Consider the following 24,513-nt stretch of genomic DNA (forward strand, 5'->3'; position numbering starts at 1 on the left):
CATTACAGTAATATGTAGGCTTACAACTTTTGTCCACCATGTCTATTGAACTATTAGTTTTACTGACAGGCATCTGGTACATTAAGGCAACATAGATTCCGCAAGTATTGTTCCAGTTAAATCAAACATGAATGAATGACCAGGCACTTGTAGCTTCATGCATGTTAAATGATTTAAGTACAGTAAATTCTGGTATGCATAAAACTAAAATTTATGTAAAGAAATACAATAAGAGGGGGAAAGTCATATTAAAGATCCCCTCCAGACATGAATTAAAACTGAAATTATTTAAATAAGAATTTAAAAAAAAAAGGCATCTACTCTTTCTACCTCATTAAAAATTCCATAATCTATGGATGTTCTAATTGTGTGCATTTCTAAAGTTTTTAAAGGACACAAGATGTCTCCTTCACTGGAAAGTCCATTCTCAGTGTACGTTCACTGGTGGCTTCACGTGTCTATATCACACTTGTATACGCTGCAAATTGGACCGTGATTGACTTATAAACTATTTGTAATGTCACAAATCATGCTTGTAGGCCCACCCCTTGAAATCAGATTTTCAATGAGCTCTGAGAAACTTGAAGCAGATCAATGTGGAAAAAAAAAATACTCTGCTCATACATCATTCTGTACAGTGAAGCTCAAAGACCCAGCAGTAGAAACAAGAAGAAATACATATTTCTTTTCAAATAAATCTACCTTTATCCTGCTTTTCCTAAAAATATTTAATGTGTGGGGGGATTATTGTTGTCTGAAGTTCTTACTGCAATAATTACAGTATGTCACTGCACTGGGACATTTTATTATATATATAATCACATAGTGCATTCACATTGTAAAAAGTGTATGCAAAGTCAAATTCATCACTAAAATCTAATGCTGGAATCTGAGGCTCAGCCAATGTCTGAACAAATAAAAGATAGAAGAGGCCTCAGAGACAGCAGTTATCACAAACACTTTTCCTTACGTTAATAGTGTGCAGCTGTAGCAGGACAACATGCTCTACAGAATTTGAGACAAGACAAGACAAAGGCCCGTAATAATGTAAACAATTTATTGGAACAATGTACAGATTCAAGCAATGGTAACCAGTCACATCCACTATATCATCTTACAAATATTACAAAATTACTACAGTACAATATAGATTCTTTGCATGATCCAAAATATTTGGTGGCCCCAAAAGTATTACTTTTTTAAAATTCAGCAGCTTATTTAAAAAAAAAAAAAAAATCAAACCATGTCTATCAAAATGATGTTTTTGCTTTTACTAGCAAAAAAGATGAAGGCAAATAGTCTAATCAAGTTTGAAGGCTAAATGAGAATACAGGAGTTCTTTGACAAGACATTCCTTAATATTGGTGGGTGCTTTATAAAATACAAATTTTCAATAAAGCTTTATAGAAAGTCAAACATTATGTTTGTAACAATATGTTTATACGTTTTCAACCCATTTCTTTGCTTTTAAATTAGGTGTTACCTGTTACTTTAGATACAGTATACTGTATATCTATTGCAAAACACCAACAAAATCTCAAAGTATTTGCTCTCAAGGCATTGTGTATACACTAAATATTTACCGTAGTCTGATAACAATCACTTCTGACAAAAAGCACATTAAGTATGTGCAAGTTACCATTTTATCCGCCCCCCTAAGTTGCAACTGTAATCACATTTGACAGTTAACAGTGTTGCACACATAATATTAATGTCAATTAATACCCACAGTTATCCATTTCTAATATGAAGGGCGAGAGTTTTACTAATCTTTAGTTGTTGAGAGGAAATGCATAAAGGCATACACATTGGGGAAATGATAACAAATAACACTGAACACAGACAACCTGAGGTTAACACATAGAAAACACATATTCAAGTAGTGAAACACAACTACAATGTATAGCAGCAGTCAAGTCAGAAATACAGCACAGTAATGGTGGGGATTGTTTTGTGTGTATTTTAAAGACCTACACTCTTTCAATGAAAGAAAAACAGGACTGTCTATATACACACACACACACACACACACACACCCCATCAAGCCGTGATTACTCCATTTTTTGCATGCCAAACAGCTGGAATGTGACAGACAAAATCACTTCAAAACACAAAATGATGTGGCACATACAAGTCGTTGCCTCTGTATTCCATGATGCATTAAATCCTGTATTCACCGGTTTACCTCATTAATGTTAAAATCTAAGAGATCAGTTACATATTTCATATCGTGAAAGTTTATTATTAAACATTAAACTACTTTCACAATCTGATAATCCCATTGCATCAAGATACTTATTGCATTAGGTAAATACATTTTAGCAGCAATACTTAATTAATGATCTGTGTTAACACTAAGGTCATATTCTGGAGGGTTTGGCTACATCATTAATTTCAAGCACTTGCAATTTAAATTTTAAGTGCATGTCATGTGCATCGCAAAGGGTTAAAATACTGCAGTTATTACTCTGGCCAGCAGAGGAAAAATGACTGGCTGGGCATTAAAAAAACAGAACAATTTAAAAAAAAATCCCATCTCTCCAACCCATCATGGAATACATTCAGGCTATCTGTAACTTAAACACTTACACACTTTATAAAATATAACAGCGCAAAACAACCAGAGACAATAACGTTGTTGTAGTTTCACAGTATTTAAAAACTATACATCCAGCTATGGGGTAAAAGTTTAGGGAAACACTCCAGCAAGAAAATGTGAAGTTATAAAAGTCCCAGTGTCGCAATACATAAACTGTTACTATGTACTTTTTAAACCTTAAATTGAAGCTCCCCTCCCTCCCGTAATCCCCTTCCCACTATATGTTGGGCTGTGAGGGGCCACCAACATGCAAAAGATGAAAGCATCAAAGTACCCCACAAAACACAACCACCCAAAACATTATACAGTCATCCTCAAGATCATGCTTTTAGCACAAGAAGCCAAACACCCAAGAAAAAAAACGAAAGAAAAAAAAACTTGAGTACATTGAGAAATAAACATATTTAACATTCATCCGATGGACTGCATGGTTCTGACAGCCAAAGTCACAAAAATCACTAAGACAGGATTTGTGTCGTGGTGTCTCCTACTTGTTTCTCCTCCATTTTTCCTTCACGAGGCTCAGACAATATTAAGGACTGTTAGCATCTAAAGCGTCGCTATGCTTGCTGATGAATGTCCATGTCAGCATTCACACCACAAGACCAAACTGGGAGATTCACTCCAACGTTACATCACAGCCAAGATTTTACACATTTCCTACATTTGGTGTATAAACCCAGTCATGCTACATTACAGCTGATTGCCGTAATTCTCTGGTAGAGGAAATAAAATCAAAAAGTACTGTAAATAGATAAATTACAAGGTCAAAGAAGAACCTTATCACAGGGCAAAGACGGCTGTCAAACGCAACATACATCACTAATGTTCCACAGCTTTTCACAATGATACAAGCATGCTACCTATTCCCAGAAAAGCTGCTCTTAAAAGTAAATCTTGTGCTCTCCAGTGACATAATTAACAGCCTTTGCCCTGCTAAAGAATGGGAACGCTCAAATAATCTGATAACTATACTTATTCTTGGTGATATGAAACATTTAAAATTATATTCGCCAGAGTCGGATCCAATATGATGCCTTCTTAGCATCAGCTGCTCTTCCTTAGTTTGAAGCTATCCTTGTATTTTGAGAAAATCCCTCTTGATGAATCTTCAACTTCACTTCATTTTTTAAGACTGTACTCTATTGGTAGAATTCAGTTGTGTTGTGAATGACCACGTGCCATTTACCTGGCTGACATGATTATAAATGCTCTGAAGACTTTCCTGCAAAAAAAACCCCCTTTCAATATGTGCAAACTCCTCATCTAACCAGAATTAAAGAGCAAATGCTTTACAGGGTTCTGCAAAGTTCTCCCCATGTTTGCTTACATTTCTTTCCAGTAGTTCAGGTAACAGAAAACAAGATGTTTTGGGTAATAAACGGAGAAAAGAAAGTGACAGGTTTCATTATTTCTGATTGAGATGTGATTAGATGAATTTTCCTCCCATGATAAGGTTGTTCTGCTAGCCCCTTTTTCCCCCCTTGCCTGTGCATGGGGGCAGTGAGCACTGCAGCTACCACCTCCCTCCCACCCCGTCCACCAGGTCGCGGAGGGGTCCGCACCCCTTCCCTCCCCTCAGCAGGCAGACCCTTCCCCCCTAGTAAAGGGTAACATGTTCCCTGGGTAAAAGAGGTTCCCTATATTGTCTCCCATAGTGAATAACCTGTGCAGAGAAAGAGAGGCTTAATTAGAATGCAACATAATCCTACAGCAACATTTATTTTATATTCAGGGTTCGTACAGTTTAAAAGAGTACTTTTCAAACACGTTCAAGGTACTTAAACCAAGAATCTTTTTACTCTTTTAGAAGCCTTTATAAGTCATTACTCTAAATGCAATTGGGAAAAAATAAGTTAATAAATTCCTTTATACCCACTGCAAACAATATATATTGTCACTTTGTTGATTTTACAAATATTCAGGATTATTTAAGGCTTTCATTTCCCGAAAAAGTGATCAACAGAGGACTTATTTAGCTATGAATTACGAGTGAACACGCCAGGAGAAAAATACATGATGACGGGATTGTTTCATTTAAAATATTGAAAGATCTTTGGTTCACAAAATGAAAATCAAGCATTTTCCAAACTTTGTACGAACCCTGTATATAAAATACTGAAATCAGCACATGTTCATATTTATTTTCAACAATATCAAATAGTAAACTGACCCCAGTGATGAGGCACACTGCTGTGGAAACAGTTACACCCCATAAAAGGTTGCCAGCCGCTCCTTCAGTGGCATGGGGAACTGATCTGAGAAGCGCCTCCAGTTCTCCTCTCCCACCTGGTTCTTAAACCCGTGAAGGATCTGAAATGAAACACCGGGAGAAGTTCATACCAAGTTATAACGGAGTGCTGCTTTTCAAAATAGATCTTGTGCATGACAGGGTTATTATCAGTGTCAACTGTAGACACTGCCGCTCCTCTATTTGGCCACTTGAGGGCAAACAGGGTGACTGAGTGAGCAAATTAACATAAATGTGAGTGAATCTTCTCAAATCATAGATGTTGGTAGTTCATACGTTTAAATAATGATATTATTTTGCTGAAACTGTACTCAATTAGTTCAACCGTTTGAATTGTGATTTAGTAAATTTCACTAAATCGTGTTTAAACACTGGGCAATTTTCAGCTTTTACCTTGCAGAACATGTCTCTGAGATCATCCTTTGGATTTACCCAGGAGGCCACTGCGTCACAGAAGAATATAAAATCCTGTTCCAGAGAAGAGATGTGAGGCAACATTTCAACTTGTGGAGCAACTGACAACATAATGACCATGCTACCATTGTACTGCTGGACCTCACCTGCACTACACCTCCCGGATTTACACTGATCATAGTGCAAATTCCTCTGAATGCAGAGTCTTTCTCCTCATTGTCTCTTATATTCCGTAGAGAGGTGCACCTGACAACAGGGACGACCAAATTTAACATCAGACATACCAAAAAAAGAGACAATTTTAGAAACTTGCAATAACAACTGCCTCTATGAATGACTATTGCAAATACCTATATGGATCAATACACTAACAATATATTTGTGAGAAATAAACATATATAGCTTATTTCCATCCTTAATACAACGGCAATGTTTAGGTGTTTTCTTATCATCATCAAAACTTGTCTTCCTTATCAGTAAATACATATTAGTCTATGTATACATACATGTGAGGAGAAAACTGTGTCTATCATGGCCTAAGGGATAACCACAACAAGTGAAGCATGCACACAAAACTGATTCAAATAAAAACAAATCAAACATTTTTACTTTTAACAAAAACTACTTTGAGCTCTTATGATTTTACTTTTGTCTATAAGCAGTGTGTTCAGCAAAACCTCATCTATAGCACCTTGAAAATAACATTACTTTTTGAAAGATTGACTAGAGAAGGTTTGGGGTCACTTTGGGATAGGCACATGCAGCTGGGTGACTACTAAATGAGAAAGGGATTTAGGAATGCTCTTTTGCAGCAAAGACTGCATCCTTTCTCGGTTGTTGAACCAGCAGGCATGTGACAAATCTGATCCCATGCATCTTTTAGGTTAGCGACAATTAACAATGACAAAAAACTAGAAATTAAACAAATTAATGTATAATACATGAAGGTGCTACTGAGGCAAAAACAAAATCACAAGTAGGACCTAAAAGAGGACAGGGTTAGTCACATGGTTGGCAATGATTACAAACTGATAAGAAAAACCAAAAAAACAACTGAAAAGACTTCTTTTGAGAAGGAAAGTGAGGAGAGGATAGCAACAGGGGAGAAAAGGGAGCAACAGGAGACAGACGAGAAGATAGGAAGAAAGCAGAGAGAAGATGAATTAAATAAAAGATTGAATAATACACACCAGGGTCTTATAAACTGCTGTAGCATGGGTGCCACCTCTTGAGGACAAACGTAACCAAGACGACCAATTGTTATTGCTAAGGTAACGCAATCACGGTTACACACCACCAAACGCCAACCAAGACATGAGCAATGAGGAGGGGAGGAGAAAAATAAAGAAAAAACAAACAACTCAGAGACATAAATCAACAGAATCTGTGTATGATAATAAATAGAAGATTTCACTAGCGTTGATTATTACTGCCCCTTCAGTCAGGGGAAGGGATGTAAAATATGACACTCTAAAAAAAACATACAACACGTTTAAGGGAGAACACATTGACAACTTTGACAGGACATTCATAGAAAAAGGCAAACAATGGCATCTGCTTTCAGAAATCATATGGATCGAACAGCTATTCAAATCTATTGTGAAACTGATTGAAATTCATTAGCTTGGTTTTAAAATGTGGGTTTCATGTAAAGACACAGGCTAGCTGAAGTATAGCATGTGTATGTGACTGGCCTAAACATGTGCAGTTCACTTGGGCTTTCATAGATTTCTCCCTTAAACTCACAAATGTTAATTTTTACATAAGAAACAGAAATGGTTGTTTTTTTTTTTCGTTCTTTTAAAAAAGAAATGACAGATTACTCCAAGCCAACTACATGGAGGGAGACTAGTATCCAGCACAGCAGGTTCTTATGAGGCAGAGAGGAGGGAGGACCTAAGTTTAAGAGACACAAAACTATGCAACATTCTCATTAACAAACAGGCATTTATGAACAGTCCAATGACACATGCAGAAAGCAGATGGTATGCTCATTAGAATAAAGTTCAGTGCAGGATAAGCTGATCAGAGACAAGTGCTGCCATGCACTGTCCAATAATTTACTGCCACGCCCACCTTTTATCTGACTGTGGTATTACATGGCCGTCTATTTAAATTTAGTTCCAGTGATAAACTGGTTCTCTTCAATCTCTATGACAGATATGACAAATACACTTGGACAAAACATCAGATTTTGTTAATTGTTACTATTATTACTTAATACATTTTGTATCATTTGGTTTACTGTCGTGTTTTCAATGAATATATTGAAAACATGAAACAAATTAGTTCACAGATCGATGCAAACGTGAATAGATTCTTATGAAACTCTGGTATGACACAGTTATGATTATGTATCCTGCATCAAACATTGGCCATTCTTAACAACATTTAACATCTATTGGCAGATATGCATCCACATTTAAAGAACAGTAAATAAAAGCAACAAATAAACTGACAGCAAACAAACAGGAACACATCTACAGAGTCCCTAGATTTTCTTTAATTTAGGCAGGTTACACTTCACCCTTGCAATGCTTCTTTTTGATGAAATGGTCTTTGACTCGTCAAATTATAATTTCCAATTCAATAGGTAAAAACAAGAGCACAGTGTAACCTTTTTTTAATGTTAATGCTATGCTATGTGCCCTACATTTAGTCAGTTTAGGTGTTCTCTCAATCATTTATGAGTAGTTATTGTTTAAGTGTTCAGCAAATGTCTCATGGTAACAGCTAACTATGTGAGGCTGTGAACTCACCTATCTATCTCACACACTGCCTGCATTTTTGTTCTGTTTCAGTATTCTGCTTTATTCTCTACCTGATGGTGCACAGTCAGTCCACATTAGTTAATTCCAAGACTGGGCACTTACATGGCTCGCTTGATTCAAGAGTGTCAAGAATCTTACACAAGGGCTCGCCCAGGGTTTCATTTTCTTTTATCTCCATGTACAGGCCACGCTGCCAGGTTGCAAATCAATAGCTGAAATACTTTGCATGCTTTGGTGAAACCAGCGAAACCTGTAAGGCTCATGGCTTGGGAAGGGTTTTTGGATAGAGATTAAAGGGCAGGGACCCTAATGAATGTGGTGAATCCTGGCTGAATGGACCTGAGTGTGTGAGCACCTCCCTGTGTGTGGCGAGCTGGCTCAGCACTGCCACCGAGTGGTACCTGTGTTCTCCAGCAGAGTCTTTGGGGTATTGGGCCTATTAATGATCTCCACCAGCTGGTGCAGCACCATGGCAATGTACGGCTGCATTTCAGGCCCTAAGGGTGTAGGAACAATAAGAAACCATGGAAAGATATCTGTTGACTGATTGCTCTGTAATTTGATAAGAAAATATACAGTGGAATGGGTGACGTATTGTGAATATTTATAGAAAGGGAAGAACTCACCCATTTGTATCGATATCTCTCCAATTGCCCATGTTGCATTGTTGCACACTGATATTAATTCTGGATTTAAATTAGTACCCAGTATGGGCATAAAATCAGCTGAAAGAAGGAAAGCAAGTCAAACTTAGCAACTGACAACACATTTTTGCCAAACAGTGTTTCAGCGATAACTGCACAATACATACCAATACATGGTTTGACATGCTGGAAACAAGCCTTGGTCAGATCGCCCAGCAGAGCAAAAGAACTTTGACGCACTTCTGGCATTTTGTCCTGAACAGTCAGAGAGAACGACATAGGTGAACAACGCAAGTGGATTTATAAGTTCATCAGATAAGTGGAAAACTGACAGCTCTTTACCTGCATGCACTGGTACATGAGGGTGAGGATGTTGCTACGAGCCACCAGCTGCTCAATGGTGCCTCCTAAACCCTCAGCCAGTCCACTAAGAAGATCCAAAGCCACGATCATGAAGTCTTTGTCAGGGGCCTCATACTGGTCTGGCTGTGACTGATGAAGCTAGAAGAGTGAAGGATGGAAGAGTTTAATAAAATGACTTCTCTATCCCAAAACTAAATTTGAGTGAGAGCCACACTGTTAGCGATTAAAGGAAAACAGTCATTTTACCTGTACATTAAACCTGCATTAATTGTTTTGGCCACTTGGGGGCAGTGCAAAAAGCTGAAAACACAACACTGACATAGTTTTGGTGTCGTTTCTGTGTACACCTGACAAATGTAAGTCCAATATCTAATCTCTGTTTAGCTTTGTTTGGTTTTTGTCAATTCCTGAGGGAAATATCTGGCTTTTTAGCAGCTAGATGCTCCACACAGTTCACCAGCTAGTTGCTAAGTTTGTCTATGTCTTCTGTTGGGAGCTTGGCAGGTAGGGTACAATGGGTTTACCAAGCTTTACAGCTGAAAACAGCTGCCTCCTGCATCTGGAAAGGAGGTTGATGAGAGTTGTGAGACTGCAGCAAAATGGTAAAGTTGCAGGCAATAAAACCAAAACAATGAGCTGAAAGACAAACTGTGAGTCAGGTGATAATTCTCTGTTGGTTTGTCAATATGAGCAAATCCTTTCAAAAAAAATCTTAATTTGTTCCATTGTTAATACAAACATAGAGAGCAGTAGCAGCTTTAATTTTAGCCAGGCTGTACAGGAGGTAGGGTCAAGAAGGTAAAGGTCCAGCAGCTCAAATATCCTTTTGTATATGAAGAAAACAGTAGTAAGGGTAGTGAGAGAGAGTGTATGTGCACACACTTGAGGCCTATACACACTCACCATGGCCTGAGCAAGGGTCTTCTGGACCAGGTTGACACAGCGTTGGTACACAGGCTCACAGTAGGGCAGGAAACCACTTTGCAGGGCAGTGGCTACAGATGACAGACACTAAGAAAGGCAGGACGGGGTAGATACAGTCAGTGGCCTGTCCATACAATGTTATCATTATAGAACCTGGACTGAATCTGCACAGGCAGTAAATGCAGAAATCAGAAACTCACTTCTAATAAAGGAAAGAGATCTTTGTCTTCATCTTTCAGCTGGTTCCACTTCTGGATCAGTGGAGGCATCAACATCTGGATGTATTCCTAACAAATAATATATATTGAATGAGTCTTTGCACTGACACAGTATGCAACTAATGAGTGAGGATGATAATTACAGATGCTAATGAATTTGCCCATACATTCATGCTAGGAAGCATGGGGGATCTTTTAATGCTTGTTTACCTTCTGAGCACAATGTCTATAACTATAACATGAGTAAGTACACTTACTAGCACTACAAAAGTCAAATGAGGAAGAAGGCTAATGTACTAATTATATATTCAGAGAAAAATGTGAAGTGAAACTGAGTCTGTGTTTCTGTTCTGCATACCGGTTTGTTGAGATGGTGCCCCACTGAGTCTGCAAGTGTTCCTATGGCGTCGTAAAGAATGAGAAGATTTTTGTGCTGGTACTTGCTGAAAGCGAACACCAGTGTGTCCAGGATGAATGCCAGATAGGGCACCAGCTCTGTGCAAGCCTCCTCCTCCAAAGTGGCAAAGGCACTGGTTGGGAGGGATTAAAAAGAGGAGTGGAAGAAAACATGATACAGTTAGCAGTGTGTGACTACTACCTCTCAACAATCAAGGAATCTGGATGCATCTCAACACCCGGAGGCAAAATGGCTGGGTAGCACCAATCGAAATGCTCCACAGGGTTCCTAATGTGCCATATAATTACATGGACTTCTTTGCTCACCTGCAAGCGGCCTCCTGCACACGCTTGTTGCTGTCCAGAATACGTTTGAGCAGCTCTGTCATTAGAGGCTTCAGGTAAGTATCTGGGGGCTGGCTGACAACCCAGTGGGCATAGCGGCTCAGTGTCCAGCAGGTGATGGAACGCACCAGGGCCTTTTTATCAGACAAACACTGGACGAGATGGGGAATGAGCTCAGGCAGGTATGGGATCATGCCCTGCATGCAGCCTGGAAACAGGGACAATAACAGTGTCATTTCTTCTGATTCCATATTCTGGAAACTTGTTCTTCTGTTTCTTTCCCGTCTTACCTTCAGCTATAGCCCCCAGCACTAGGATGCCAGACTCTTTAACAACCCACTCTGGATGGAAGAGCAGCTCTTTGAGTAGGGGCAGAATGTGCAGCAGCAGGTCATCCCTAAACACATTGGCCAACACATCCAACGCTGCAGCTGAACACTTGCCTAATGTTCGGTGAAAAGTAGAGAGACGAACATACAAAAACATAGAGGTGTGCGGACAAACATCATACAGACATCACAGGTACAGTACAAACAAACACAAGACAAGTAATCAATACACGGTACGCTTCCTAGCTCTTAGTAAAGAGTGTAAAGATGAAAATGTTAGGGAGGCAAACACTGGAGGGAGAGCTAGACAGCTCCATTTGCACAGGCACTGAACTCACGCAGGTTCCAATCAGAGATAGTATCATCATCATCATCCAGTTCATCATCGTCATCTTCCTCTTCCTCGATCCCATCGCCCTCATGCTGCTGGGCAACTGTGCGGGTACGATGGAAGCGCGGTCTGATGTCTTGCTCATTGTCTGGAATGGCCTCATCTTCCTCAATGTCCCCCTGATGACGAACGTACAGGATGAAACTCATGTATATCGCAAGTACATTATTTTTAACAAACAAAAATTGACAGCAAATGTTGTACCATCATCTGTAAATGTTTCTGTTAAAATGTATAAATCTCACATGGATTTGTCCACCACACAGTCCACTTAATTGAGTCCTGAGTCATGGGGCAATTTATCGCCCTACCTACAGGTACAAATATTAGGCTGTATAAACTAACCTTGAGCAGGATAATGTCAATCTCGGAGTACTTCATCCCGTTGACAAGCACCGGGGTGAGCCTGGGGAAGAAGCCAGAGGAAGAATTATGAGAACAAAGGGCAAGGATAGGTCGAAGCCCGCGAGCAATCACTCGCATCTGATTCCTGCTGTGGGCTCAGTTTAATGTGACAGTTTGGTGACAGATGTTACAGCTGAGGTCAATGGCCAGGGTTCTTAATCAGCCGTCCTGAGGTGAAGAAGAAGAATATCATCCTAGTACGAGGTCTTCACTATCTTACTGTCAAGGTTGCTATGAATCAACAGCTTTCAATATTAGCACTGGAGTTTCAGTCTTGTATGTACATTTGTGTGTGTGTGTGTTCTTACTGGGAGAGGTGTCCACACAGCACTTCTTTACACACCGGCTGCTCCGCCAGTGTAAGCCAGAACTCACAGGCCTCCAAGGCAACATTTTCATCTTGGTCCTGGGTCCTCTGTAGCATGTACTGAGATGAAATGAAGAGAAATGTAACCACGTATTCTTTTTATTTACAAAACGGAATATTTCATTCTAAAACTACAAACGACACAAGTACAATGTCTGTCCACAGGGCGTCATCAAGAGCAAAACATTGAAAAATAAGTGTGGCGATATTCTATTTTTGTTATTGTCAACAGATCACATGAAAAGACCGAAACCAGAGAGTTTGTCCCTCAATATTTTGTAACTTTTCCTGTTTGTGACACTTCGCCCCAGGCCTATTTGTGCCTACTGACCAGAAAAATATTTTAAAATAGGTTGTGAAGTGTTGTTGTTGGGGACTTTCCAGCTGCAGATGTGGTGCACAAGTAAATATTTATGGCACCCTACTGTTTTTGGGATCGAGTCAAATTAAGTTTCCATGTTCATCATAAGGAAGGAGCATGACGTTCATTTTACAGTTAGCCTCACCGTTGCACTGGAGGTCAATAACACAGAGGAATAAACTCTATCAGGCTTCGGCTAGACAAACGCCACTTTAACCGATCAATTCATTACTGCTTTTTGTCTTTTATGAGAATGGTTGATAGTAAGGAAAAATCTAAATATTGTACATAAATACAGAAAATCCCTAGACTTATCTGATATTTATTCTTCTATCTTTACACCAGTATTTAACTAAGCCTTGCTCTTCCGCTCTCATTTTATCCGCTTCGAACCCCCAAACTCCCTCACCTCTACGATGTTATGCATATGTGGCAGGAGGCGGTCCAGGCGAACTTCCAGCAGCATGACTAGAGCTCTGCACACATTCTTCCTCACTTCTGGTTCCTCGTCTGTCGCCAGGGCAAACAGGTTCTACAGAGGACAGAAAGACACCAGGGTCAAATGTCGTATTTGCACAGTGTGAAACAACAACAACAACTACTACTACTACTACTACTACCACTACCACTACTACTACTACTACTACAAACAGCAATAATAATAATTGTTTAAAATTTGTAAAATAAAAAAAGTGTTTGACTGTACATAGTGTTTAGCTATATGTTTTGTAGCAATTTGCTATTAACATAGATGCAAGTTTCCATATAGCATTACTGCAGACGACTTATCTCTGTACCTGTTTTGCTACTGTGTACTTCAGCCTCTTGCCACTTTATTACTTCTTGACATCTTAAAGATAATACATGTTGTTCTTAAAAGCACCAAAACTCAATATTAAATTTATAAATAATAAATAATATTAATTTTGTTACAATACTATATACAAATGTTACCCTGGCAAAATATCAGACTAGCATTTTATTTTAAGTTAATGTTCTGTATGTCTCCTTTCAAGCCTAGTACTAGTACAGTACTAGAAACTATGATTACAAAATGAATCACAACTTGAAGTTTTTCACAAGGGTTTTTAAATAAAACATGATTTTAAAAAGGGATTTGAAGTTAAGAGGTGATTCACAAACAGACTGTCAGTGCAGGATATAATATTTACAGAGGTGAGAGATAATGACGTGAGGGAGGTCATCCTTGCTGGGGACAGACCGTCTGTCTTCCAGACAGTCCATCTTTATGTGCCTCTTGGGTCTATACAGTAGATGCAAAAAGACAACATATGCAGTCAGACTTGCCTCAATGAAAGGGTCGATGTGCAGCATAAGAGCCTGAGTCCTGCTGATGATGAACTGATTGACGCAGGCAATGGCATGAGACCTGCAACACAATAACCACCACTTAAGAGCCACACGGACATGTTTTCCTCACATGTCGCACACTATGAATGCAGCCCTTGTCTTCTTCTTTGCTTCATCTCCAGTGATTTAACCTACAAATATGAGGAACTCTTGTCTTTCTGTCAACAGGCCTGTAGGGTTACGACAGACTGAGACTTCAACTTTACAATTATACAGACCTTATACAGACTGTGTGTGTGCATATAAGTGTGTTTGCTGCATAAAACATACTCACTAGGAGATGATTAAATCATGAGTAAAGATATGTTCCAGATAAAAATGCACTATATCATAAGATAGGGAAAGGCGGGGCTACAATATAAATGGCCTTCTTGCCTACTGAAGATTTACTAGGTCATTTCATGCAAGAAATACAATAAATGTTGGAACTGTAATTCATATCAGTAGAAAGCACTAGTCACAAAAGTCTGTACAATGAACTGGTGACCACGTATCATCAATAAGACAAACTTAATGAAATTTGCAATGCCATCGATCTTCCGAACCAATCATGTAGCAGTAAAAGATTTTCACACAGGAAATGAATTAACATAGTTGGAGAGAATGAAGTCCGATGTAGGCATGACTGGAAGTTAACTTTACAGCCAATAAAGAAAAGGTATACCTAATCTTAGGACTGTTGTGCTTAAAAAACTGCAAGAACTTTGGGATCATGATGTTCAGAGGACGGTCCAACATGTCACTGTCCAGGATCTCAGCAGAGTCCTCACAGATCTTCTGCAGGGCTCCAAACGCTCCCTGAGGGACAAAATAAAAAGAAGAAAAGAAAAAAGTGAAGAACATCCCACTGTTGACACAAATGATTCCATAACTCTGTCATTACACCAGACATTTCTACAGGTTATACCACAAACTACTGAGATACTGTGGTTAATAAAAAATAATATTTTTTGTGATTTTATTGCCTCTGCAGTGAACAAATGTAACATCATGTGTTTACACAAGGATAAGTCATATGGATGAAAGTTCCTCTTTGCTTAAAAACGCGTTCTACCATTATCTTCAATAGGATTCATCCACTTCTGCTCTAATAAGCTTCAAATAGTTGGCAAGCAGACACACACACACACAGAGACACGATCACACTATTTTAATACAAGCTGCTCAACTGATGGTTAGTATGCACGTTTGCAATATGCTGCCGACTTCAGTGTCTCACAGAAATGTGAGCCTAAGGAGCAGATACAACAGCACAGCACGGACTCTGAGGCTGTCTGAAATGTGTTTCCATGGAAACCGCTCCCATGTCGGCATTCCTTTGAGATGACAGATACAGAATGGTCTCAAAAAATATGGAGGAGCCAAAGGGATGCAATAAGACGAGGAGGGTATGGTTGCGACTGTGTCAAGGTCACAAACAGGTGCAACCGAGGTGAATTAGGTCATGGCCCTCATTAGTAATACAGATGACTCAATTTCACCTTGCAGGGTGGTGTAAAATAGAAAATAACATCACTGAACCAGCACAGGAGATTTCTTCTCTTTTCAGTTTTTGATTAAAATATAAAAATAAAATAGCAAGCATGACACATTGAAACAGACAGAAAAAAAGACACTTTAAGGGATTTGACGTGTATGAGACTTGCTGGTGTTGAGTACCAGATTCAGGCATGATGTAGCTGAATAGCACAAGATTTAACACACTCGTGAACACAAGTGATGCCAGATCTAGCTGATTGAACAATTGTTGACTTATGTTTCACTTATGTTTGATAATTGTGAAAAATAAGCTAAAATGATTACTTGAATATCCAATCAATAGAAGATTAATCAGCAACTATTTTGATCCTTAATTAATCCAATCATTTTTAAAGCAAAAATGCCTACAAATTGTACAGACATAGAGGTCACCCTGGTTTCTGGGAAATTATGAATAGTATTTTCACTTTATTCTGATATTTTGTAGACACATTGAGAAAAACTGATAATGATGAATTATGCAGCATCAGATGCTGAAATGTAGCTCCATTATAACATAACCCCTGTGAAAATGTATGGAGCAGGACACAAAACCGCCCCCACTGTGATGTGCCCGTGCATCGACAGAAAAGGGCAAAGAAATGGGAGTGGCCTTCAAGCATTCCAGTGACGCTGAAGTGTCAAAAGTGTAATCCTCCCTTCGAGTCCTGCTATGGAAGGTCATTAAACGCAAGAATGTAAGTCATGCAGATGACAGCGAGCCAGGGAAAAGAGAGATACGCATTTTAGTCAACTAAACAGCTCTTTAAGACTGGAAGTTTGAGTAACGTTACAAATGGGCGCAGAGGGGACAAAGCATTTTCATACGTGATTGTTCGCCCTCAACTTAACCCTTACAACACCATCGCAACCACTTTTCCAACTGCCATTTATCAATCCTATGTAAAGCCATCCACCAACATTACACTTGGCATCTAACACACCTGCTCACGTCTTTTTATAGAGCATGTAGAGAGAGGGGTACGGTGTGGTTGCACAAGGGGCTTTCCCTATAACCACAAAGATGACAGGACCTATGGTACAGCTGTAACTCCTGATGTTACTGTAACTGCTGCTGATTTTATTTTCTGTATTATAGAAATGCTTCACTTTGTAAGCATTTTACTGCAGCCCAAACTACACACCTCAATTTTAAATGTATCCAACCTGTCTTTCCGCCAAACATCAGCAGACATCGGCTCAGTGGTGTTTGCACTCAGTGATGAGGATCATCTTACATAGAGATACTGATGTACACTGATCAAATGGCCCGAGGCCAAAATGTATTCACACGTTTGCCATTGCTTAGATTACACAGTGCATACATCTCCGAAACTGTAGGCTGGCAGACACCAAAAATATTCCTAAAATAAATATCAAAGATGGCAGTAATGGTCTCTATGGCAACAGTCAACACCTCCAAAAATTTGTTTGGCACGACATGCATATTTGCTGTCTCTACTAGTACATTTACTAGGTCTGCTGTATTGACAGTATTCATCCTGGTTTATACATATCTACAGACACATTTGAACTTTTCTGAATAAATCATGTTTAAGTATTGCAAGCTATTACTAATTCTCAACAACAAATAAAAAAAGCGTAGTAAAATCTCAGTGCCACAGTAGATCAAGAGAAGCTTTTGAAAGCGCTCCAACATTCAGTTCCATGTGCCACCTACCACAAGGTTGCAGGTGCAGTGTACAAAAACATGTATGGAAGAGCCTTCCTTATAAAAATATAGTATGATAGTAGCTGTCAACTTGAAGCTTAACATTGTCCATTTCATATAAAACAAGGTCAGCTTCACAAAATACCTGTCTGACGGGTCTTGGGTGGAACAGGTCACCTTTAATGAATTACTTTGTACTGTGTTTGACAAAGTAAGGCTCAGCATAAATGCAGATTGTTATGGAAAATAACAACTGTTCATCTTTTTTAAAACTGTGTATCTACATACACAGGACTTAACTGTACCATTAAATTTCAGTGGGCAGAGAATTCTGCTTCAAACCAGAGTGGAGACAGAAACCTCGCCACCAACAACCCTATGAAGCCTTACAGATAAACTGCAGTTGTTCTAGGCTTAAGAGCAGAATAAATATGATTTATTGCCTCATTGAACTAAACTGGTGACCTGTTGTAACAGTTTAAATTAATTTAATTACCATTATTGCCATTAAAAATTTCACCACCATCTACAAAAAAAGACAGACGTACGTGGCCACACTGGTGGCTCTATCAGGCTGTTAAAAAAAATAGAAGACACTTTTTTCTCCAAGCACCAAGTCAACCATCTTCAACATCAGATGCTAAGAAGCTTTCCAGCCTCCAAGCTGCTTTTCAAAATCATAGTGAGTCTTATGAGGAGTTGCCACATTTGGTCGCTGTTCAGTGTTAAGCCTTGTACACACACACACACACTTCAAGATCCTCTGCAGTAAATAGCTGACCTAAATCTCAGCATCTGAATGAGCTTTATAAGAGAAGCGGGCTGTGGTGCTACAGTGGCTACATTTTTTTGTCACACCTCTTCCTTAAATTTCAGACAGTCCAGCTTAGTGAAAATCATATGAACATTCATGCTCCAAGGGGTGATGAGTAATCCTGCCGGGGTACGTTTGAAATGCCCTTCAACTCAGCTGAATTTAATTTTGTGCGTGTTCTCCAATGTAATGTACCCACCTTCCCTATAGTGGCTGATGTTACAAGCACACGCAGCGGGCAGCATATTAATGACCAGGGAGTATATGAGCCTAAGTATGGGTGTGGCACCATTACACACATCAGATGATGCAACATCCCCTACAAGCTACTGTATTGTAATTTCAGTGGTCACTGCAATGGAGCATTTGTCTCCTACTTGAATGTAGTAACTGCAGAAGTGCCTGCTGATATCATCAAGAACTGATGACATCAAGCACTCATTATAATATATTATACTGTAGAACAATTAGAGGAGTTAAAGAGATCAAAATACAAACAACTGGATAAGGATGGACAATAGAGAAAAAACAACTTGCAGTATAAAACAGAACAACACCTTGTTGTTTTGCTGATATGCACATTATACAAGCTATTCTGGGTGACGATGATGTGCGCCAAGTCAGAAAATGAGGTCATAATGGGTTTTCTGATAAAAAGGACAGAAAGAGAATAAATGATTCCATGTTGAATAATCTGTAGTTGTGGCTGTCGCTCCAGCTGTGAGACTGCCTTTAGCTCATCTGGCCAGCAGGATGCTTTCCAGATGCCGCTTTACAGCTGACCTAGCTCGCTTCCCTTTCCACAATGAATAAATAAACAAATAAACAGACGCGCAGCGCTGTGTGCGCAAACACACTTATTATATCGCAAGTGTGCTATGATCTCCCTCACACTCACACACAGCTATGACTAAAAGCTGCTGCTAAACAAGTTATACAAATATTACATTACCATCATTTCCAAATAAAGCCAAGTGTAATCCCTAAAAGATACTGCTGTATAGAGGTACAGCATATATGGGTTTGGGTCCAAAGCTTGCAGATTAAGCAGATTGGGGGGGAGGGGGGCATCATGGTATGTCCAACATGTTTAATTTTAGGATTTGAATGTGGACAAATCCTGACAGTTCTCTGTAGAGTGGGACACACTCATCCACATCATCTTCATCACACATCCGCTCCGCGAACGTTAAGCGTTAATGTAAACTTTTAAAGGTTTTATGGTCTCCTATAGACAGTCACCAATGTCTGTATGGAGTCATCATTAGTAGAGTTTAATGTCTAAAATAGACCGCGACTGCAGGAAAATCCGATCCCACAATCATTGAGATACACAGGTACATCTCCCGTGTTCCTCCTCACCTCACACGTGTTGTAGTCCTCAGAATCCAACAGCAGGCAGAGTTTAGGCAGGAGCTCTGGCCAGTTCTGTAGCTCTCCCTTGGAGGCAATGGTGGTGATGAGGATACCTGTTACGGGAAGCATTTATTATTAGTTACAAGTGTGACAAAACTACAAAGAACACGCAGACACTGCTTTCTTAGTGATAAAAACAAATCCAAGAAAAGAATCACTCAAATGTAGACCTTGAATACCACAATACACTTGTTTGTTATCCATTTATAAAAATATGCTCCACACAAATATTCATTCAGTTTGCATTGTCACAAAAACAAAATACAATCAATTGAATGCAGCAAATAAATCCCATTAGGTTAGGCTGAATGGCTGTGTGGCTACTAGTTATGCAAGTGTGTGTATCAGCATACTTGTGCAATGTAAATCATATGTAAAGTAGAATGCAGCAGTAACAACAGAGAGTATCTGGAAGTAGACAGACAACAACTGTGATTTATCTGTAAATGTGTAGTATATGACATCAAAAGCTGGCCTTAATCACTGACAAGCTTTTGATGCTGTATGCCTGTAAGGCTGTTTATACAAACCTTATGAGGTGCTGTGTTCATTGCCCTGCTTTAATAAGGAGTGACACATAGAAGTCCTATTCCTGTCCTAACAACATTTTAACTATAGGTAATATATATCAACAGGAAACTCCCAAGCTACATGTATAACTTAACTCGCTTTGTCTACTGCAACTACAGACGAATTCTGACATTTACCGAATAATTGATGTCGTTAGCTGTAAGTTCAATGTGACAGAAAGTTGTGTCAGCAAATAAGCAAATCACCACCAGAGAGCCACACAGGATTAGTGATGTAAGGTACGTCCCAAAACACTGCCTTTAACAACCGTACACTGCACTATTAAAGGTGGACATTTCTCTTTTGCAGATATGAACAAGCGAGTTATGGTGACTGAACATTTCATGTGGCATCTGAAAAGCAAGCCATCACATTCAGTGGACCCAGAGGATGCAACTTACCCACAGTGGCCCGGATGAGGGGAGACGAGTCTCCGATGTTTTGGAGGCATTCGCTCTTGATGAAATCAGACACGCCACTCGGGAAGTTCTGATAGTGGGCTTTCACATTGTTCTTCAATATCAGCCCGCTGAGGGACCGCGTAGGTTCATCTTGGTGGGTGGAGAAAAGACTGATTAATCTAAATTGTAAAATAACATTTTAGCTGAGCACAAATACTCCAGTAGAGTAACAAGACAATGGTGCTGTGAGGGCTGATAACTTGATTTAGTAATTTTCACAGGGTATTGTTGCCTTTATATCCTTTTTTAATTGAACCCAGCACAGTGCTTTAACTGGGGAAATGCAAACTGCCAAACTAGATACTGAAATGATGGATAGTAACAAGACCAAAAATTAAATTAAAATAAATACTAATATACTGAAATACTAAACAATTGTGGCTTGTTGCATTTAAACTAAAAGCAGTAGTGCATCCACCAGCAGCATCATAAAATGTCTTAACACCACTTAACATGTCGGTCATCTACTGTGCAGACAGTCAAGCCAAGAGTTGAGTGGTGCCAGGAATTAGGTTTAAAATTAGAGTGACCCATATTCTGAGTGCCACATCATCTGTGGCAAAGATGCCATCGGGTCACCCGAGTCACGGCCAAACAGACCTGTCACTGAGCAGTTACATGAAAATGTCATGTCCAACGTTCACACTGTCCCGTGCAGTCAGATAATCTACGAACACACGGTGCAGATGCGACAAAATGACATACTGAAACAGACAGTACGGAGAGCTTACCTTCTGATTTTAACTTTGTCAAAACAAATATCAAATAGTTGTTGAAGTCTGGATACTGGTTCAGCTGCTCAAGTCTCTGAAAGAAGTGGTTGAGGAAAACAAGGTGCTGACTGTATGAAGGTTGTGACCACATTAGCACTGCAGACTGTTACATGGTAACAGCGGCACAGACAGATTTTTTTTTTCATCTGAAGAAACACATGAAGAGCAGAAGTTTATGTAGTCAAGCGATGGCGTCATGTAACAGTAAAACAGTGTTGTTTGTGTATTTGGAGGGGGTCATGAATATGTCATAACACGTGACTAACTACTGTACGTACCAAGCAGCCAGATGGCGTATTTAGGGCTCTAACAGCAGCTTGTCTATGAGTTAATGATGCAATGCATATGAAGCATTACATAAGGAAGTAATTTAGGGTCAGCATGCAACCAGATAGAAAACATAAGGACCAGCAGCATGGAGCAGTAGATGATAGTAACCGAAATGACTGTAAATAAGAATAATGCAAAAGTATGTGGCGGCTGATACAAAATATTGAAGCAAATTTACCTTCGACAACAGTCCAGAGACTATGAGACAGATTTATAATGCACTTTAAATGTTACACCGCTATAATTACTTTTATTATATTTATTTTACTCACATTTCAATTGTGATCTAACATCTCTGATTAATAATAACACATTTTTATTTATAACCAAACACTTTTTATTTGTTTCTTTGTCCTGTCGTTAGAGAATTGTAGATTTTGGGATGCTGGTGAATTTATTAAACACCAATGATTTCATTTTTTAAATTTCGGTTTATGCACAGAAGCTTACTGTATACATTTTAGTGTAACACTCTTATGACTTCTTTTAAAAACTGGTGTTATGTTTATGGTGTAAGATGATCTAAGCCAATAGGCAGACACTAATTGGATGCATGGTGACACTTTTCTATTAAAAGAATCATTAATACACCATTATTACAATACACACAGCAGTTTAATTCAACAACTGTTTTGCTTTGTAAAACGTTTCAGACATTTCACATGTCAAACTACGTTTTAATGCAGTGTAAAATGAATATCATGTTTAGCTATAAGCTCCTTACAAAGCCCAAACTGATCAGCACGTTGCACCAGTGTTGTCAGACGATTAGGTAGCATAAATTGGCTGTCAACTTAATTAATTTTGCAGGAGCCTATTGTAAAGTATATGGAGGCGATTAACTGCTGGATCACGCTTACATGCGACGTTTGACACAATACACCAATGTCTAACGTTAGAAACGGCCAGACGTGAGGACTCCAGCACAGCACGGCACGGCACGGCACGGCCTGCTCCTGCTCGTAGCATGTTGAGCTTATTAGATCACCTGCGTTACCTGCTTATAACGGTAACCACCTCGGCTAGTATGAGCTATCGCTCGCCTGTTGAGTCTTATCTGACATTATTCAGCACTAACAAGTGACCGAGCATGTGTTGTCCTCCATGTCGGGCTTAGCAAAGGATACCTGCTGGACGGATCTCTGTGTGGACGTATCTGGCGACTGAGACTCTTTCAGCAGCTGTAAAATTTGTTGGAGTCCTTGCTCGTCTGGCTTCCACTCACACTCCATCTTGCTCTGCTGCTGCAGCGGATAAAGAAAATAACATAAGCTAACACAGAGAGGTTTGTCATCAAGCGGCACACTTAATGCGTACCGCTGAGAGACAAGAACACGTTAACGCGCCATTACCCGGACGCATAAGCTCATTTTAAGCTTTTTTTTCTTTTGTTTTTTTTTTTACCTGTAGCCGACGTATTCGAGTGTAGTTGACTTTCTGTTGAAATGTGACCGTCTGTCTGGGTTTTCAGACATGGGCCTAATACGGCAGGCACATCCGTTTTCGCAACAAGCTGAAAAAGCTGTGGGCCATACAGACTCGCGTCGCATATATCTGGCTGCCTTATCAGCTGACACGCGGCTGAGTGGTCCTAGTGCGAGACGGGTCAAAGCCAAACGTGTTTACAAATCAGCATGCTAGGGATTTTTTCTTTTTTATATACTTAACACAAACATGTTTTTTTATATGTATATATATATATATATGCATGCGCTAAAATCGTCATAGACAGTGTGTCTGAGAGGAGAAAAGTTGAGGGATAAGGTAAGGTTTGCAACGCAGGCTACGTATGTTTTAGTGTTTTCCGACAGCACTTGAAGGCAGCGCGGCTTGTCTGAAGGCCCTTGTGACGTCACTGTTGTGTTGGTTTCATACATACTGTCAATGGTTGGTTTTTAATGGGAGTAAACGTGTTGTGGTATTCAATACATATTACATATGCATACAACTATAATATATAAGATTTACACAAAAAAGTCTAAATAAAAAAAAAAACAAAAAAACACTGGTTAAGACCTTCTTTGTTGTATTAAGAAAATGTGAAAACAAAGTACTACAACAATTATAAATGAGACCAAAAATATCCAGCTGACCCACTTTATCACTTACTAAAGTTCACTACTTTTAGTTCTCCTACTAACAGAAGGACATTAGCTCATTATTGAGAGCAGGAAAATGTAGATACAATATATAGACATTATTGCAATAATAACATACAACATTATTTTAACTTCATTCTATTTGTGTTGTGTATTTTTGTCTTATTATTGTACTGTTGTGTAAAGGGAGTCAGGCAATGTAAGATTTTCATTGTATGGTATAAACCACTGTGGTTCTTACTGTGCATATGAGAATAAACCTTTTGAATTGAACTGAATTGAATAATATATGCTAAATGATATGTAACAACGTTGGTTTGTTAGTATTTTAACATTCCCCCTTCTATTTTATTTCACAAATTCAGCAGCTAAATATAAAGTCGGAGAAGATGCGGTGAATCAATCCAATCCAATCCGCTTTATTTATATAGCACGATTTTAGCAAACACAAGGTTTCCAAAGTGCTGCACAAAAGATAAACACAATAAATAGATAACACAAAAAAAGTAGACAATAGAACGATAAACAAACAATAAAATAAAATAGAATAGAATAGAATAAAAAATAAAATAAATAAAATGCATAAAAACTTGTAGTCATATTTTCTGGTTTTGCCAAATATTTAAGACATTTGATGTATTTATTGGAAATATTAACAATTTGTTTGTGACTTGATGTAAGTCAAGGTTTCCAAAGTGCTGCACAAAAGAT

At 39.0% G+C, this 24,513-nt stretch overlaps 1 protein-coding gene across 3 annotated transcripts; it reads right to left on the bottom strand.

The window, feature by feature from the left end:
- Positions 1-1,035: 1,035 nt before the first annotated feature.
- Positions 1,036-23,260, bottom strand: tnpo1 (transportin 1). Of its 3 annotated transcripts, none has more exons than XM_035668020.1 (25): positions 23,108-23,260; positions 22,831-22,947; positions 21,332-21,407; positions 20,541-20,690; positions 19,516-19,622; positions 14,814-14,947; positions 14,087-14,168; positions 13,188-13,310; positions 12,359-12,477; positions 11,991-12,051; positions 11,593-11,764; positions 11,216-11,368; positions 10,908-11,133; positions 10,543-10,714; positions 10,167-10,253; positions 9,946-10,053; positions 9,022-9,180; positions 8,847-8,934; positions 8,662-8,760; positions 8,437-8,532; positions 6,455-6,530; positions 5,411-5,510; positions 5,244-5,318; positions 4,773-4,912; positions 1,036-4,265 (listed from the first exon to the last, which is right to left on the bottom strand). In XM_035668020.1, exons 2-24 carry the CDS (start codon positions 22,933-22,935, stop codon positions 4,805-4,807), a joined length of 2,676 nt encoding a protein of 891 aa, XP_035523913.1. In that variant the 5' UTR covers positions 22,936-22,947; positions 23,108-23,260; the 3' UTR covers positions 1,036-4,265; positions 4,773-4,804. The 3 variants fall into 3 exon arrangements, 2 of the variants coding, with proteins under 2 accessions (XP_035523913.1, XP_035523914.1); XM_035668021.1 differs by having other exon boundaries at positions 22,831-22,944; positions 23,108-23,250; XR_004796934.1 differs by lacking the exons at positions 1,036-4,265; positions 4,773-4,912; positions 6,455-6,530.
- Positions 23,261-24,513: the final 1,253 nt, after the last annotated feature.

The sequence above is a fragment of the Morone saxatilis genome, unplaced genomic scaffold (genome assembly GCF_004916995.1).
Source record: "Morone saxatilis isolate NCDOM2014 unplaced genomic scaffold, NCSU_SB_2.0 Contig21, whole genome shotgun sequence".
In the NCBI taxonomy this organism is placed as follows: Eukaryota; Metazoa; Chordata; class Actinopteri; family Moronidae; genus Morone; species Morone saxatilis.

Excerpts from the sequence above, each read along its gene's own strand:
- tnpo1 (XM_035668020.1), bottom strand. The coding sequence starts at position 22,935 with ATGGAGTGTGAGTGGAAGCCAGACGAGCAAGGACTCCAACAAATTTTA. Across the intron at positions 9,181-9,945 it reads AGACCCTTGCTCAGGCCATG|CTTCATCAGTCACAGCCAGA; the intron begins GTGAGTGTGTAT and ends TCACTCTTCTAG. Across the intron at positions 8,761-8,846 it reads GCATGTCAAACCATGTATTG|CTGATTTTATGCCCATACTG; the intron begins GTATGTATTGTG and ends TCCTTCTTTCAG.